The sequence below is a fragment of the Pleurodeles waltl genome, chromosome 6 (assembly GCF_031143425.1).
Source record: "Pleurodeles waltl isolate 20211129_DDA chromosome 6, aPleWal1.hap1.20221129, whole genome shotgun sequence".
In the NCBI taxonomy this organism is placed as follows: domain Eukaryota; kingdom Metazoa; phylum Chordata; class Amphibia; order Caudata; family Salamandridae; genus Pleurodeles; species Pleurodeles waltl.
The window spans coordinates 674223166-674237806 of record NC_090445.1 but is presented as its reverse complement, the minus strand read 5'-3'; the positions used below and the strand labels follow the sequence as shown (position 1 = coordinate 674237806).

The window sequence follows — 14641 nt, the reverse complement described above, 5'->3', positions numbered from 1 at the left end:
CTCAGCTATAGCTGCATATTTACAGAACAAACAACATAGTTCTTTGTTCAGAATCACAGTCATTAAAGCTTTCAGGGAAGGCCTTAAAAGTGACATTCCGCCCACAATGTCTCCTGCATTATCCTGGAACCTCAATATAGTTCTCACCAGGCTTATGGGCCCTCTTTTTGAGCCACTTCATTCATGTCCTCTTCAATACCTTTATTGGAAGCTGGCTTTCTTAGTTGTCATCACATCACTTAAGCATGTCGGTGAGCCCTAGGCCTTAACCTTGGAAGATCCTTTCTTCCAAATTCATAGAGACAAATGTGGTCCTTCTCACAAAGCCGAAGTTCCTCCCTAAAGTAGTTTCACAATTCCATATAAGCCAATCCATTCAGCTACCAGTCTTTTTTCCCGAGCCTGACTCTGTTGCGTGGAGAGCTCTCTACACTCTGGATGTTAAAAGAGGACTCATGTTTTCCATTGACAGAACCAAAGAGTTTAGGAAAACTAAACAGCTCTTTGTAGCCTTTCCACTACCTCACAAGGGCAGCCCAATATCCACAAATGGCATAGCTAGATGGATAGTTAAGGGAATACAGATATGCTATGATAAAGCAAAGAGCCTTTTACCTGTTACTCCTAAAGCACATTCTACTAGGAAAAAGGGTGCCACAGTGGCTTTCCTTGGAGATATCCCTCTTGCTGACATTTGTAAGGCAGCTACATGGTCTACACCACATACATTCACAAAAAATTACTGTGTGGATGTACTAGCACGTCAGTAAGCCAATGTATGTCAAGCTGTGGTATGAACACTTTTCCAGTCAACAGCAACTCCCACAGGCTAGCCACCGCTTTTATTTAGGGACTGCATAACAGTCTAGGCAGAGCATATGTATCTACAGCCACACATGCCATCAAAGGAAAATGTTGCTTACCTTATAAGCGTCTGTTTGTGACATGTAGTGATGTAAATTCACATGCGCCCTCCCTCCTCCCAGGATGCTTGTGCCAGTTTCAGTTACATTATATTTGTATATATTTGAACATATGTAGTTACATTGCATGGACATCTCTTTCTCTATATTTCTTCTACATTCTTCTCACCCACCTGCGGGAAAACAATCTAACAAAGAAGTTTATGCTCAGGCGCACTATCACAGAGTGGAGGAGTCACTCTATCCCGTGACTCGAAATGCTTCTTCAAAGAAAAACAACTTGCATTACTTTGGACCCAACACTAGATGGCAGGAGTATGCACAGCATGTGAATCCACAGCAGCACATGCCATGAACAGATGCTTACTTGGTAAGTAAAATTTTCCTTTCTGGCTTTCTATTTGCTGGCCTAATTTACTCTATATTCTCCAGGTTCACTTCGTCCCTCCTGTTGCTTAAACCATATTTACTGTATTCTTCCACAAACTCGCTTTCTGTAAACAGGCCTTTCAATCTTGTTCCTATATTGTCACATTTGCTGTGCATTCAAAGACAGGTCAAATGTCAAACTGTGTCTTCGAAGGAGCATGGTGTTTATTTTGCTTTGGGCCAATTTGAAAGTGAGAGTGTTTACAGGAAAGAGAAAAGCAGATTACTGTCCTCATGGAGCATGCTTTTTCCCCTCCAATGCTCCATTTAGGAGGCTGTAATATAACCCCTAAATAGCACATTATGTAACATGCAAATGAGAGATTTTTATTTTAGATAGATAGGTAACATGTATGTTATGTAAAGCTCTCTGACACCCTGCAGTGGGATTAGAAGCTGTGTGAAGGAAATAAAATATTGGTATTTATATTATTATTTGTGCAGATACTGGGACAGACCAACACATACGACATTCTTACAGTGCATGCATTTCAAAAACACGCCTCTGTGTAGTGGTAACAACCTGTGAGCCTTTCTTTCTCCTCCTTTCCATTAGCATCTAAGTGTGAGCCTCCAGACCACACTCAGCCAGGATCAAACTGGAACAAAAAGAGGCCTGATGGCCCCTTAACTTCGGCCTTCATCTAAAATAGATTTGGCCTACTTAGATTTGACCTACTTGCGCTATCACCTCTGACCTACATCAATGCGTTCTTTTGAAACAACAACAATTTCTCACCAGTAATATTTCATAAGACTTTCGCAGATGTCTCTTTCTCCCATCCCTACTGCATACTCACTTATATCAATCTGGCATCAAGGACATATTGAAAAAAATTACGCTTCAGTTTGAATGTTTTTTATTGGGCACAAGGAAATCATCTCTTCTATCTCTATGCCACTGTACTCTGTGCCGCTGTTTTCTGTGCCACTTTACACCACTGCACTCTACAACACTCTACTCTGCAACACTGTACTCTTCACCACTGAACTCTCTGCCACTCTACTCTACTCTACTCTACTCTGCTCCACTCCACTCTGACATTGCACTCCATGACACTGGACCACTCTACCCTATGTCACTCTATGCCACTGCACTCTGCCACTCATTTCTACTGTGCACTACTGCACTCTACGTCAGTGCACTTTTTGACACTTTACATCGCTGTACTCTACTCTGCAACACTCCATTCTAATCCAGTGCATTCCATGCCACTTTTTATGCCACTCCACATTGCAGAACTTCACTGTATACCTCTTCACTGTATACTGAAACAATCTGCTCTACACAACTTCACTCTATGCCACTCAACTCTATGCTGCAGCACTGTACCCCACTGTGCTCTACGCGTCTTCTCTAAACTACTGCATTCTACCCAATGCACTCTACACCACTTTCCTCAAGATCAGTGCATTCTACGCCGCTGGACTATGCCAACTACTATGCACCACTGCACTGTACGCCACTATACTCTACTCTGCAACACTTCATGCCATTGCACTCTATGCCACTTTGCACCATTGATCTCTACGTCACTGCAATCTATGCCACTCTATTCTACTATGCACCACTGTAATGTGTTCCACTGCTCTCTACAGCAGTCTACTCTGCAACACTTTATGCCATTGCACTCTACGCCACTCTACACCATTGTGCTCTGTCATTGCAATCTGTGCCACTCTATTCTACTCTGCACCACTGTAATGTATGCTATTGCTCTCTACAGCACTCTACTGTGTAACACTCTACACCAGTGCACTCTATGCCAATGCACTCTACACCGCTACACTCTAAGACTCTCTGCTCTGTAAGACTGCACTCTTCAACGCTGAACTTGACTCTACTCTTCACCACTGCACTCTATGCAATTTCATTTTACTTTGCACCACTCATCTCTACGCCAGTGCACTCCACACCACTACACTTAAGGCTACTGCAATTTACTCAGCACCTCTGCACTCTACATGACTGCACTCTATGTGACTCTGCACTCTATCCTGTACTACTTCATTTTACCCTTCGCAACTTCACTTTACTCTGAAACAATCTACTCTATGCCATTATATCTACGCCACTCTACTCCACCCTGCGCCAATCCACTTTACACCATTGCTCTCTACACCACTCCACTTTACTCTGTACCACACTGTACTTATGCTACACCACTGCACGCTACAGCAGTGCCCTCTATACCACTTTCCACAAAAACAGTGCACTCTAAGCCACTGCACTCCATACCAATCTACTCTCCACCACTGCACTCTGCACCACTTCTCTCTAGGCCACTCTACTCCACTCTGCAACACTCTCCTCTTTGGCTCTTGTTAGAAATAGGGTCTTTGCTTGGGAGTCAGGTTACTCCCTGTCCAAGCAAGGACCCTCACTCTATTTGTGCAATAAATCATGCAATAACACAGTGGAATCACCACAAAAAGACACCACACAGATTTAGAAAAATGTAGGATATTTATCTGATTAATTTAAGGTAAAAAACAAGCAAGATTGGATAATCTCAAATTAAAAATATCACCTTTGATATCAATGAGAATAGTCATAAGTTCTTAAAAGCAACAATTGTCTCTTGCAAGCACAAAGTACCTGGTTTGCGTCAAAATTACACGCACAGAGACCACAGAGGAGGAGATGTGTGGAAAACGAAGGGTGTGCGTCGGCTTTCCGGGAACACGCAGATAATGCGTTGATTCTTTTCTAAGCGGCAAGTGCTTTGCGTTGAATTCCGGCGCGGAGGCTTGAATCCTCCTTGCGATACAGGGTCTTTTAATGCCCAGGGACGATGCTTAGAAATCCTGGGCACGCATGATGAAGTCACAGGGGCTGCGTCGATCCGGTGGGCAATGCGTCAGAGTTTCTGTCGCACTGCAGGCGCTGCGCCAATTCTTTACGCAGGAAGTCAGTCTGCGTTGTTCCAATTCGGTGATGCGTCGATCACTCGGGGTGCAGGGCTGCATTGTTCCGGTTTGGTGATGCAGAGATTCTTTCTCCACTAAGGAAGCAGGCTAATGCGTAGTTTCCGGCAGGCTGTGTGTCGATTTTTCACCTCACAAGGAGTTCTTTGCAGAGATGAAGTCTTTTATGCCCTGAGACTTCAGGAAACAGGTGGCAAGCTCAATCCAAGCCCTTGGAGAGCACTTCCCAGCAAAGCCAGAGGCCAGCAAGGCAGCAGGGCAACCGCAAGGAAGCAGTCCTTCTCAGAGAAGCAGTCCAGGTGAGTCCTTTGGGCAGCCAGGCAGTTCCACTTGGCAGGTTGCAGGTCCTGGAGTAGGGTGTCTGTCCCAAGAAGAATCTTGATGTGACCAGAAGTGACTAAATTGGTAGGGTCAGAGACCCATCTTATGTACCCAAAAGTGCCTTTGAAGTGGGGAAGACTTCAAAGACTGGTTTCGAAGTGCACAAGGTCCCCTTTCAGTACACCCCTGTTTGCCAGGGTCCCAGTAGGGGGATTGACAGTCCATTGTGTGAGGGCAGGCCACTGTCCTTTGAAAAGTAAGTGTCAGGCCCTCCACCCTTCCACCCCAGTAAGACCCATTCAGTATGCAGATGTGACTGAGCATCCTGTGTTTGTGGTTGTCTGGGTGAAATGCACAAGGGAGCTGTCAACCAGCCCAGCCCAGAAGTGGATTGTAAGGCACAGAATGATTTAAATGCAGAGAAATGCTCAATTTCTAAAAGTGGCATTTCTAAAATGGTAATATAAAATCCAACCTCACTAGTAAGCTGGATTTTGTATTACCATTCTGGCCACACTAAATATGCCCTTCTACCCCTTTCTGATCAGAATCTACCACTCAAACAGTATATGAGGGTAGCCTTGATGCAGTGGGAAAAGGCTTTAAGAGTTTTCCACTACCTTTAGACTAATATGGAGAAAAAGGGGAGATAAGGCTTACAAAGTACTTTTAAATGCCAAGTCAAAGTGGCAGTGAGACTGCACACCCAGGCCTTGCAATGGCAGCCCTGAGACATAGTTAAGGGGCTACTTATGTGGGTGGCCCAATCAGTACTGCAGGCCCACTAATAGCTTTTAATTTACAGGCCCTGGGAACATGCAGCACACTTTACTAGGGACTTCCAAGTAAATCAAATATGCCAACTGGGTCTGAGGCAATGTTACCATGTTTTAAGGGAGAGAGCATATGCACTTTAGCGCTGGTTAGCAGTGGTAAAGTGCGCAGAGTCCTAAAACCAGTAAAAACAGTGTCAAAAAAGTGGAGGGAGGCTGTCAGGTCTAACAGCTCTGTATTCCATTAAACTCTATGACACTCTACTCTACGCAAGTCCAGTCCACTATTTGCCACATTACAACACTATTCCATTCTAAGACGCTCTATGCAACTTCCTCCACGCTGCTTCATACCACTTTACTCCACTCTGTTCAACCACACACTACTCCATTCTACCCCAACACTCCACTATAAGCCACTCCAGTACTCCACTCTATGCCAATACACTCCATGCCCCTCTATGCCACTCCACTCTACCACTGTTCTATATCATTCCATTCTACTACACTTGGTGCCACTTCACTCTGTGACAATCTGCTCCTCTCTACACCACACTTCAGCACTCTACTCCACTCTATACAACACCCTGCATATCAGTCCATTGTGCTCTGTACCACCCAACAACACTCTATGCCACTCCACTCTACGACACAGTAGTCCATCCCTCTGTATGCCACTCCATAATACCACCACTCTACTCCATGACACTCTACTTTACGACACTCAGCGCTACTCCCCGTTATGTCACTTTTAGCCATGCTGAACAGCTGCCAGGCTGGTCTACAACCTGGCTAACTCAAATTACTGAAGCCAATAGGTCCTGCATAGGCGTGACCTATTGGCTTTGCCAATAGTTGTCCATGGTTCTCATCCCACACATACATACACTTCATTCTCTTACACATTTTTTGTTGTCTGCAGCCCTTGCAAGGCTAGTTCTGTTGTAAAAGGGAATAACTTCTGCCCTCCTTCCCCATGCATAACAAGCAAAATCCAGCCCTCACGCCTAGAAATAAATGAGGCAGTGGCATGTCTGTCTTATTTAATTATTTAAGTATTTGATCCCCAACTGTAGTCACAAATGACTTTGTCTGCTGGAGCAGATGCTCTTGTCTATTTGTAGCAAAATCTTTAGCCCTAAATACAATTAAGTTATCTGTAACGCCACGGTCCTTCCTTTCTTAAGTGATTCCTTTTGTTACCATTTTTGGCCTCTGATGACTTTTCTAGTTAATTTGTACTTTGATTTGGATGGCTTCCTCCCCCTATTTTTCAGAACTGGAATTCTCTCTTCTAATGAATTTATAAGATATGTTGGCGTTCTACAGAGCTCAATTTGAACCAGAGGTTTTAGGTGGGGCTGACCGGCACTCTTTTATGGAGACTAGCACCTCATTTTTGGGGACCAGCACCTCATTCAAGAGGGGGGAGAAGACGGAGGAAGTAAATGGCAGAAAACAGTGACAAAGTGAGAAAGGAGGGATGAAAATGAACCTTGAGGGGAGTGAAGTAAATGGCCAGGGAGTGTCTAGTGCTTGATGAAAGAGACATGAGGTGGAATCAAATCGAGGCTTCCTATACAAAGGAAGCATGGTTCAATTTATCATGTCCGGGAAGGTGGTAAGTAGCATTATTTTGTTGTAGACATATTCATTTACTTTTCCTGGTTTCCATGACATATTCTGAACTTATCCTGGTTTCCTGGTTAATAGTTACACCTATTTTTTATCAAGTTTGTGCAGCAGGATATCCTTTGGTCTTCTCCGATTCAGGGGATATTACTATCAATCCAATTTTTGTATAGGTGTCCGAGAAGGTAGCACAGCTCTCACCTCAGGTACTATAACTTACACACTGTACAGATTATTAAATCGCTGATCCATCGCCATGTGAAAAATATGTATGTTTTCTGGTATATCAAACATGGCCCTCAGTTGTTACAACAAGAGGATTAAAGATGTCTAAATTTAAGATCACACCTCTCTTCCCCCATTTCACTACATAAGCTGGTTTGTTTCTGGCCTTGTATGTTTAGTAGACTTTACAGTATGTGACATTAATGAACTTTTCCTAACAGTATTACTTACTTTTGGCAGAAAAGGAAGTTCTTGCACAATGTGTTTCATTTCACAGTACGAGTGGAGAAGAAACCTGTTCCATGGAAAATCAGGACTCTGAGCTGAAGGGGACTGGCAGTTTTCCTACGGGTTCGTAAGTAGTGGTCACATTTATTTATTTTATTTTTATTTGATTTATTTGAGGTGTTTTATGTGGCGCGAGCATGATCCTTAAGGGCATCAGAGCGCTATACAAAAGCAAACAAATCATACATAAAGTGGAAAAATGCAAGTTATATATCAAACAAATAAACCAAACATAAAAAGAGAACAATGCAATCTCAAGAATAAACAACACCACTGCAGAGTCATCTAACTAGCTGCCTGATCGATTCTAGCATCAAAGTGTTCACAGGGAGAGGGCCCAGCTGAAAAGAATAAAAGCAGCTATTGCTGGAACAGAAGCATTTTTGCTTCATTTTTGAAGGATGTAGTCGAGAGGTTAGATCTGATTTCTGGAGGCAGTGTGTTCAATATTCCTGGGGCTAGACTGGAGAAGGAGCGGTTGTAAGCTTCCTGTTGTTGAATTTCTGTGGTTTCAGCAGTAGAAAGTACGCGCTTTGTAAGGAGCATCAGGCGCCAGACAGTTTGAGTTTATTGGCCTTGTGAGTCATGCAGACTATCTTCAGCTGGATCCTTGCTTCAAACATTAGCCATTTTAAAAGTTTCAGGTCATGTGTAATGTAGTTGGATCTTCTTGATCCCGTGATGAACCTGACAGCTGAGTTCAAAGTATCTGTCAGTCGTGCCAATCTTGTTTTAGGTAGACCTTCAAGAATAGCACTTCCATAATCTAGTCTAAAATTACTAGTGCGTGAACTGCCAACTGAAAGTCTACAGGAGGTAAGAAGGGTTTGATTTTCTTAAGAGTGCTCAGAAGGTAGTTAGCTGCCTCGGTAGTAGACTTGATATGATCTTGCATATTCAGGTGTTTATCCAATGTTATGCCAAGTGATCTAGTACAGTCAATGACGTGAGAGACACAATTGGAAGCTGTAAGTTGTTTGAGCCATTCTTCTATGGGGGCATAGTTATTTATTGGGGGGCAATCAAGAGGAATTCTGTTTTGAGTGTGTTGATAATCAGGTGATTGCTGGTTAATCATTGTTGGGTTTTCAGTAAGGTGGAATTGCGAGTTTTGATATCTTCAGGAGAGGAAATTTTCACGGTTAATTGTGTGTTGTCAGCGTACATGTGGTTTCGAATGTTTGAAAGCTTCAGAATTTCAGTAAGGGGTTCCATGCACAAGTTGAATAGCGTGGGTGACAGTGTGGAACGTTGAGGGATTCCTATTGAAAGCGGAGCAGTGTCAGAGAGGGTATAGTTGGTTTTGAATGTTTGAGCTCTATTATTTACGAATGAGGCAAACCAATTTAAGACGGGACTAGATAGACCCATCCTATTCTCTAGGAGGCTGATTAAATTCTCATGTTTGACCGTATCAAAAACAGATGAAAGATCCAGAAGAATAAGCAAGCAAGGTTTGTTCTGATCAAGTAACCTAAGAAAATCATCTGTAATGTGAGTTAGGGCCATTTCAGTGCTGTGTCCCGTTCTGAGACCGGATTGACTGTGGTCAAGGAGATGAAACTCCTCAATGTGTTTGCAGACTTGCAGGTGCACACATTTCTCTAGTAACTTTGAAACTGTCGGGATGTTGGTAATTTGGCAGAAACTATTAAGATCACACAAGTCCGCATTATGTTGTTTTGGGATTGGGGTGACCTGTCCTATCTTTAAACAATCCAGAAACAAGCCCTGGGAGAGAGATGTATTAAGAATCTTAGTCCAAAGCGGGAGAATGAAAGATCTAAGCTCCTTTAATGATATTGGTGGGCAGTTTATCATTAAAGTGATTAGACGGTTTGATAGAAATAATTGTTTTGAGTATATCGGCTTCATCAAGATTATTTTTAGTTTTAAGCCCAATATGACTGGAGCTCACCGGATGCTGTGTTTGGAGGGAAAATTGGTCTGTACCTGACTATGTAGCCACTGGGAAGCATGTTGCAGGTGTAAATCAATTTTCCTAGTTTGGTCTGTGTAAAATGTAGATTAACATGTCATTTAGGCAGTGATCCATAATCCAGTGATTGGTGGTTAGATTTGCAGACAGATTGTTGTTTGATGCTTTCATAAAGTTTTTTTAATTCTGTTTTTGCTATTGTAAAGTTGGGTCCTGAAGTAGTTTGATTTGGAGCTTCTGATGTGCTTCTTGTAAGTACTTCTTTGTGAACTTGAGTGCTTGAGGTGAGCAATGGAGGGACAACTTCTCCATGTTTTCGCAGCGAGTCTTAAGCTGTGTCTTTCCTCATTTGGGTTGCCATTGAACCAGGATTTGGAATGTCCACTAGCTATTCTTTTTAACTGTTTCAGAGCAATTGTGTCAAGAATGTTAGACATAGATTTGAAATAATGATCAGTAAGATCATTCTCATTTGTCTAGTTTGTGGGAGGAAGTAGGAGGTTGTTACTCATAGAGGTTAAATTGGTTAGATTAATATTTCTCATGTCTCTAGATCATCGTCTGGATTTATGAGGTTAGCCCTGTTTAATCAACACCTTTTCCAAGATGAGGAAGGAGATTAGATGGTGATCTGACCAATCAGAGGGTGTTATGGACTCCAATTGTATGACATTATTCTTGGAGATGATTAGGTCAAGGGTGGAACCTCTAATGTGTGTAGGGCTGTTACATAACTGGATTAGGTGGAGGTCAGAAAGGAAATCCTTGAAGATGTTCAGTAAGGGTCCATTTCATTCTTTCCAATGAATGTTGAAATTCCCAGGTAAGATCTGATTGTAGTATTTGTCAAAGATAGAAGAGATGGTCTTCATAAATTGTTCTGTGAAAGGCAGGTAATTTGCAGGGGAGAGCTAAATTGTGTGGAGTTTGCATACAATCTTGTCATTATTCCATAGTTCAACACCTAGGTCTTCCCAAAACGTGTATTCGCTCAGTTTGTGCTTGTTTCAGGGGCAGCGCTATATGCAAGCTATGCCTCCCTCGATTTTGGATCGAGCCAATCCGATAATGTCATAGTTGGGAGGGACTGGGATGTTCAGAATGGGTGAGGAGGTGTCATTAAGCCAAGTTTCAGTTAAGATTAGAAGATCAAGATCAGGTGCAAGGATGAGATTGGCGATGTCCACTGCATGTTTCACTGCTGGCCTGCAGTTAGGAAGCATTGACATGGGGACATGTAATAGATTGAGCTTATCCATGGCTCTATAGTTGTAGCTGGGTTCTCTGAAGGAGGTGGAAAGAATAGTCTGGAAAGGGACAGATGAAGGTGATCAAATATTTATAAGTGGTGGAGTATGATAACAGAAGGGAGTAAATAGCCGCATCAGATAAGCGATCTTTAACCCTCTGGGGTCTAGAGGAGGTGGTTGAGATCTCCAAAGTAAGATATGTGAGCTCTCCTTAAACAATGTCACATGTCCTGAAAAATTTGACGTTCCCCTTGAGGAAGGATTATAATGTTTAGAGTGTGAGGTACTAATACTCCAAGCTGCCTGGTTAGAAATCCATAGTTTCTGGAGGTTCGAGGTGATGAGTAAAACTATTTCGATATCGGCTTTAACTAAATGAAGGTCTTGTTTAAGGTCTGCAAGTTTATCCCCGTGGTGAGGGGGCAGTAGTGCCGATTGGGGTGTAGTGTAACCTAGGGACAGATGCAGTGTGCGATCCCTTTTTGGTAGGTGACTTTGTTCGCATACCAGAAGGGTCGTAGATAGTGGAGAATGTGATGAGGAAGTGGTTGAAGTGTGAGGGCTTGTAACGGGTAAGCTTGAGGAGATGGATGGAAGAGGGGTCCATAGATCTCCTAGATGCTCCAGCAGTTGGCCACGTGTGTTGTTGTGAGGTCATTGTTAACTGGATGGGGATCAAGGTGGTCGAGAGGGCTGAAACATCAAGCTGTCACTACTGGTTAGATGAATTGGCTTCGTGGTGGTTGTTGCTAAACCAGTAAAGTGGTTAAAAATGACTGATTGTTGAAGTTGTTTCTCTGTGGACATAAAGGGAAGCTACTAAATGACAAATGCACAGTTAGTAACTAGCATATGCGAAAGTGTGGTCTGAGGAGGAACATTGGAAGGGGGGAAGAATTGTACCAACAAAGGAAGTGCACGACACACTACCTAAAGGTCAACTAAACAGCCACAAGTGATCATAGGTGGTAGCAAATATAGCGATGGGCCAAATTCAGAGAAATTAGTAGTGGTGAAGAATCCCATTAACATTAATCCTGGGGCATCCTGTTTCCCTAGCACTCATTTAATCTCTTCATTAACCAATAGATTACTGCCAGGAAAATAGGGATTAACCTGCAGTGACAAACGAGCTACTGCCAGGATTATAAGTATATATTCTGAAAGAAGCAGTCAATGCTTTTTGATTGATAATATTATTTAAGTAAAGTTGAGGTTACCTAGAGGCAAAAACTGCCTTAATAGAACAGGCTGAGCCCAGCAGTTCAATAATGGTAAAGCCACGGACCAACTGCAGGATGGTTGCCCCTTAAACTTACTGTCATAATTGTGAGCATCTGGGGCCTTCTTTAAAAATACAGTTCTTCCTTATTTTCCGATTTACAGGGTGAGACAAAGGTCCTGTGTCACCTGATGGCCGCCGTTTTGACGATAAAGGCCTTCATGGGGAAGACCCCCAAAATGAAGGTCTAGGCAATGCCAACAGAATCCCCATAGAAACAGGAGAGACCGAAATAATAAGGACACAACCTATTTGGCACGACCAAGGGGGAGCAGGAAGATAAGGACACAGCTTCAACAAAGCCGCTGCAAGGGTAGAAGCCCACAACAAAACCGGGCGGACCTAGGAGGCTGCCAAGACACAGGTCCCCATGCATGAACTCTGGATAACAGGATTATCAGGCCGAAATAAAAACCTAGAGTTATGTTTTTTGCAATCTGACCTGTCCTTATGACTTTAAGTACATCCCATTGCATTCGACCACAGACACAGCAATAGAGTGAAAAGGTCACTTTATTTTATTGTGACAGGCATACGCCTCCACAATGTAATCTTCTAAAAACTTTTTCTCCCCTGTGATTGACACAATCTGCAAAGCTTCCGGTCACACCTCAGTTATAACTGACCACTTGCCTTTATCATTATACTCTTCAGACTTGCAGGGCTTTCTAACACCCCCTATCCATCTCCACTGTTGATGGTTCATTCACAACAAATATTTTCCTTAAAATCTGGACCGTTCCAATTGTAGCAGGACAGGAGTGATTTCCATAAGGCTCGTCTCTGTCTAGAGTGACATAATGGGCAAAAATAAAGGTACTGGCATGAAGCTGCAAGTCATTTCCAGTCAAACATACCTTCCATTACATTACCCTTTGTTTCAGGTAGCAGTGGACACAACAACACCAAATGTACACTGGTAGGACACAATCTATTACCGACCTCCAGCACCTCAATGTGCACCTGGCCTGTATCACCACCAACTACACTGCAACAGATTGGGTCACAACGAAAATCAAGAACACCAAGTGCATAGCACAACTTGCACCTGAGCTGCTGCACTAGACACACAGAGCAGCATGGATTACAGTGAAGGCAATAACCCCTGGTGCATAGACTTAGAGCATGATTTAGGCATGACCGACTGCACCTCTCGACATATTGCACCCATATCAATTCCAAAAAGGACTTTTGCTACATCAAAACATAAAAAAACTGTGCTCAGCACACTAAAGCTGTATACTTTGTATGGCTAAATTGATTGCATTTGAAATGTTGGCATCTATATTTGTTTTGGTGATATTTGGGAATAAATAAAGGAGCATGCAAAAATTGATGAATGCATTGTGGACTTTCTTTTTGGCTAAGATTGCAAAGGAATGGAATATTTGTATTTGTGTTTTGAAGAGCACATTAGGTCCTTAGGCATCAAAGCTCTCAGAAAGAGGTATCCTCCAGCAAGGGCTAAATAAAGAGAGAGAGAACAGCCAAGTCTTCAATTGCTTCTGGAAAGTCATATGAGAGTCTATGCTGGATAACTGTAAAGGCATTGTATTGCAGAGTTTGGCCTCTGCTATCGCAAAAGTGCGACCTCCCCATCTAGGAATAACTACCTTCCTCATAGGAGGATCTTAGTTGTCTTGCGGGGCGATACCAAAGAAATGCAGACCTCAGAGCAAGTGATCCTTGCTTATACAAGGCCTTGTGTACCATACAAAGGGTTTTAAAACGCACTCTCTTTAGGACTGATAAGCAGTGCATAGGACACAGGTCCTCTCTTATTAAGAGACCCTTCGGTATGTTCAGAACCAAAAGAGCTGCAATCTGGATCACCTGGAATTGTCTGAGAAAAGATTAATTGATGACAAGATAAAGTGCATTGCAGTAGTCAAGCCTGGATGTTACTAGAACGATCGCTACAGCAGCTTTAATTTCGGGGTGCATGGAGGAAAGTATTTTTCTCAACATCTTGATGATGTAAAAACAAGTTCTGGTTGTTCTTTTACCTTGTGAGTCAAAAGGCATTGTATTGTTAAAGATGACTCCTTAGTTCTTTGCAATGGTAACTGGGGTGGGAAGATGACCGCATGTCTCTGGCCACCATGCCACTGACCACAAAGAATTCTGGCCAAGAAAGATCAGGATCTCTGTTGTTTCTGCATTAAGCTTTAAGCAATTACCCTTCAACCAACTACAGATGTTTAAAATACATTTCTTAAAACTTTCAGCCGCAGCCTGTGAGTCACTGGACATTGAGACAGTTATCTGAGTATTATGTGGGTAAGATTGCACCCGAAAGCCAAAAGACCTCACCAGATTTGGAAGTGCAGCTACATAAGGATTGAACAACTTTGGGCTAAGTGAAGACCCCTGGTGAACTCCACATGCTAGTTGCATAGGATGAGCCCTAGAATTCCTGCAGCTAACTGTGTGAGTTCTGCTGGTAAGCAAAGCACTCAGTAATGCTGATGCGGTGTGTCTTATCCCAGCCCGTCGCAATCTATGCACCAAGTGGGTTGGAGACACCAATTAAAATGCTGCAGATAAGTCCAACACCACCAAGATGGCTATGCCACCTTGATCCACTTGAGTCCGAATGAGACAAAAATATTGAATTTTAAAGTCTTATGCTTCCTAGATGAAAAATGTAC

At 42.8% G+C, this 14641-nt stretch overlaps 1 protein-coding gene across 2 annotated transcripts in view; it reads left to right on the top strand.

Annotated features, from left to right (window-relative positions):
* Window positions 1-14641, top strand: part of LOC138300145 (zinc finger protein 615-like) — a 97733-nt gene that overhangs the window by 70734 nt on the left and 12358 nt on the right. For both annotated transcript variants that reach the window (XM_069239093.1, XM_069239094.1), the window contains exon 5: window positions 7472-7582. In XM_069239093.1, the coding sequence (XP_069095194.1) occupies window positions 7472-7582 (111 nt within the window). The remainder of the gene's footprint in view (window positions 1-7471; window positions 7583-14641) is intronic.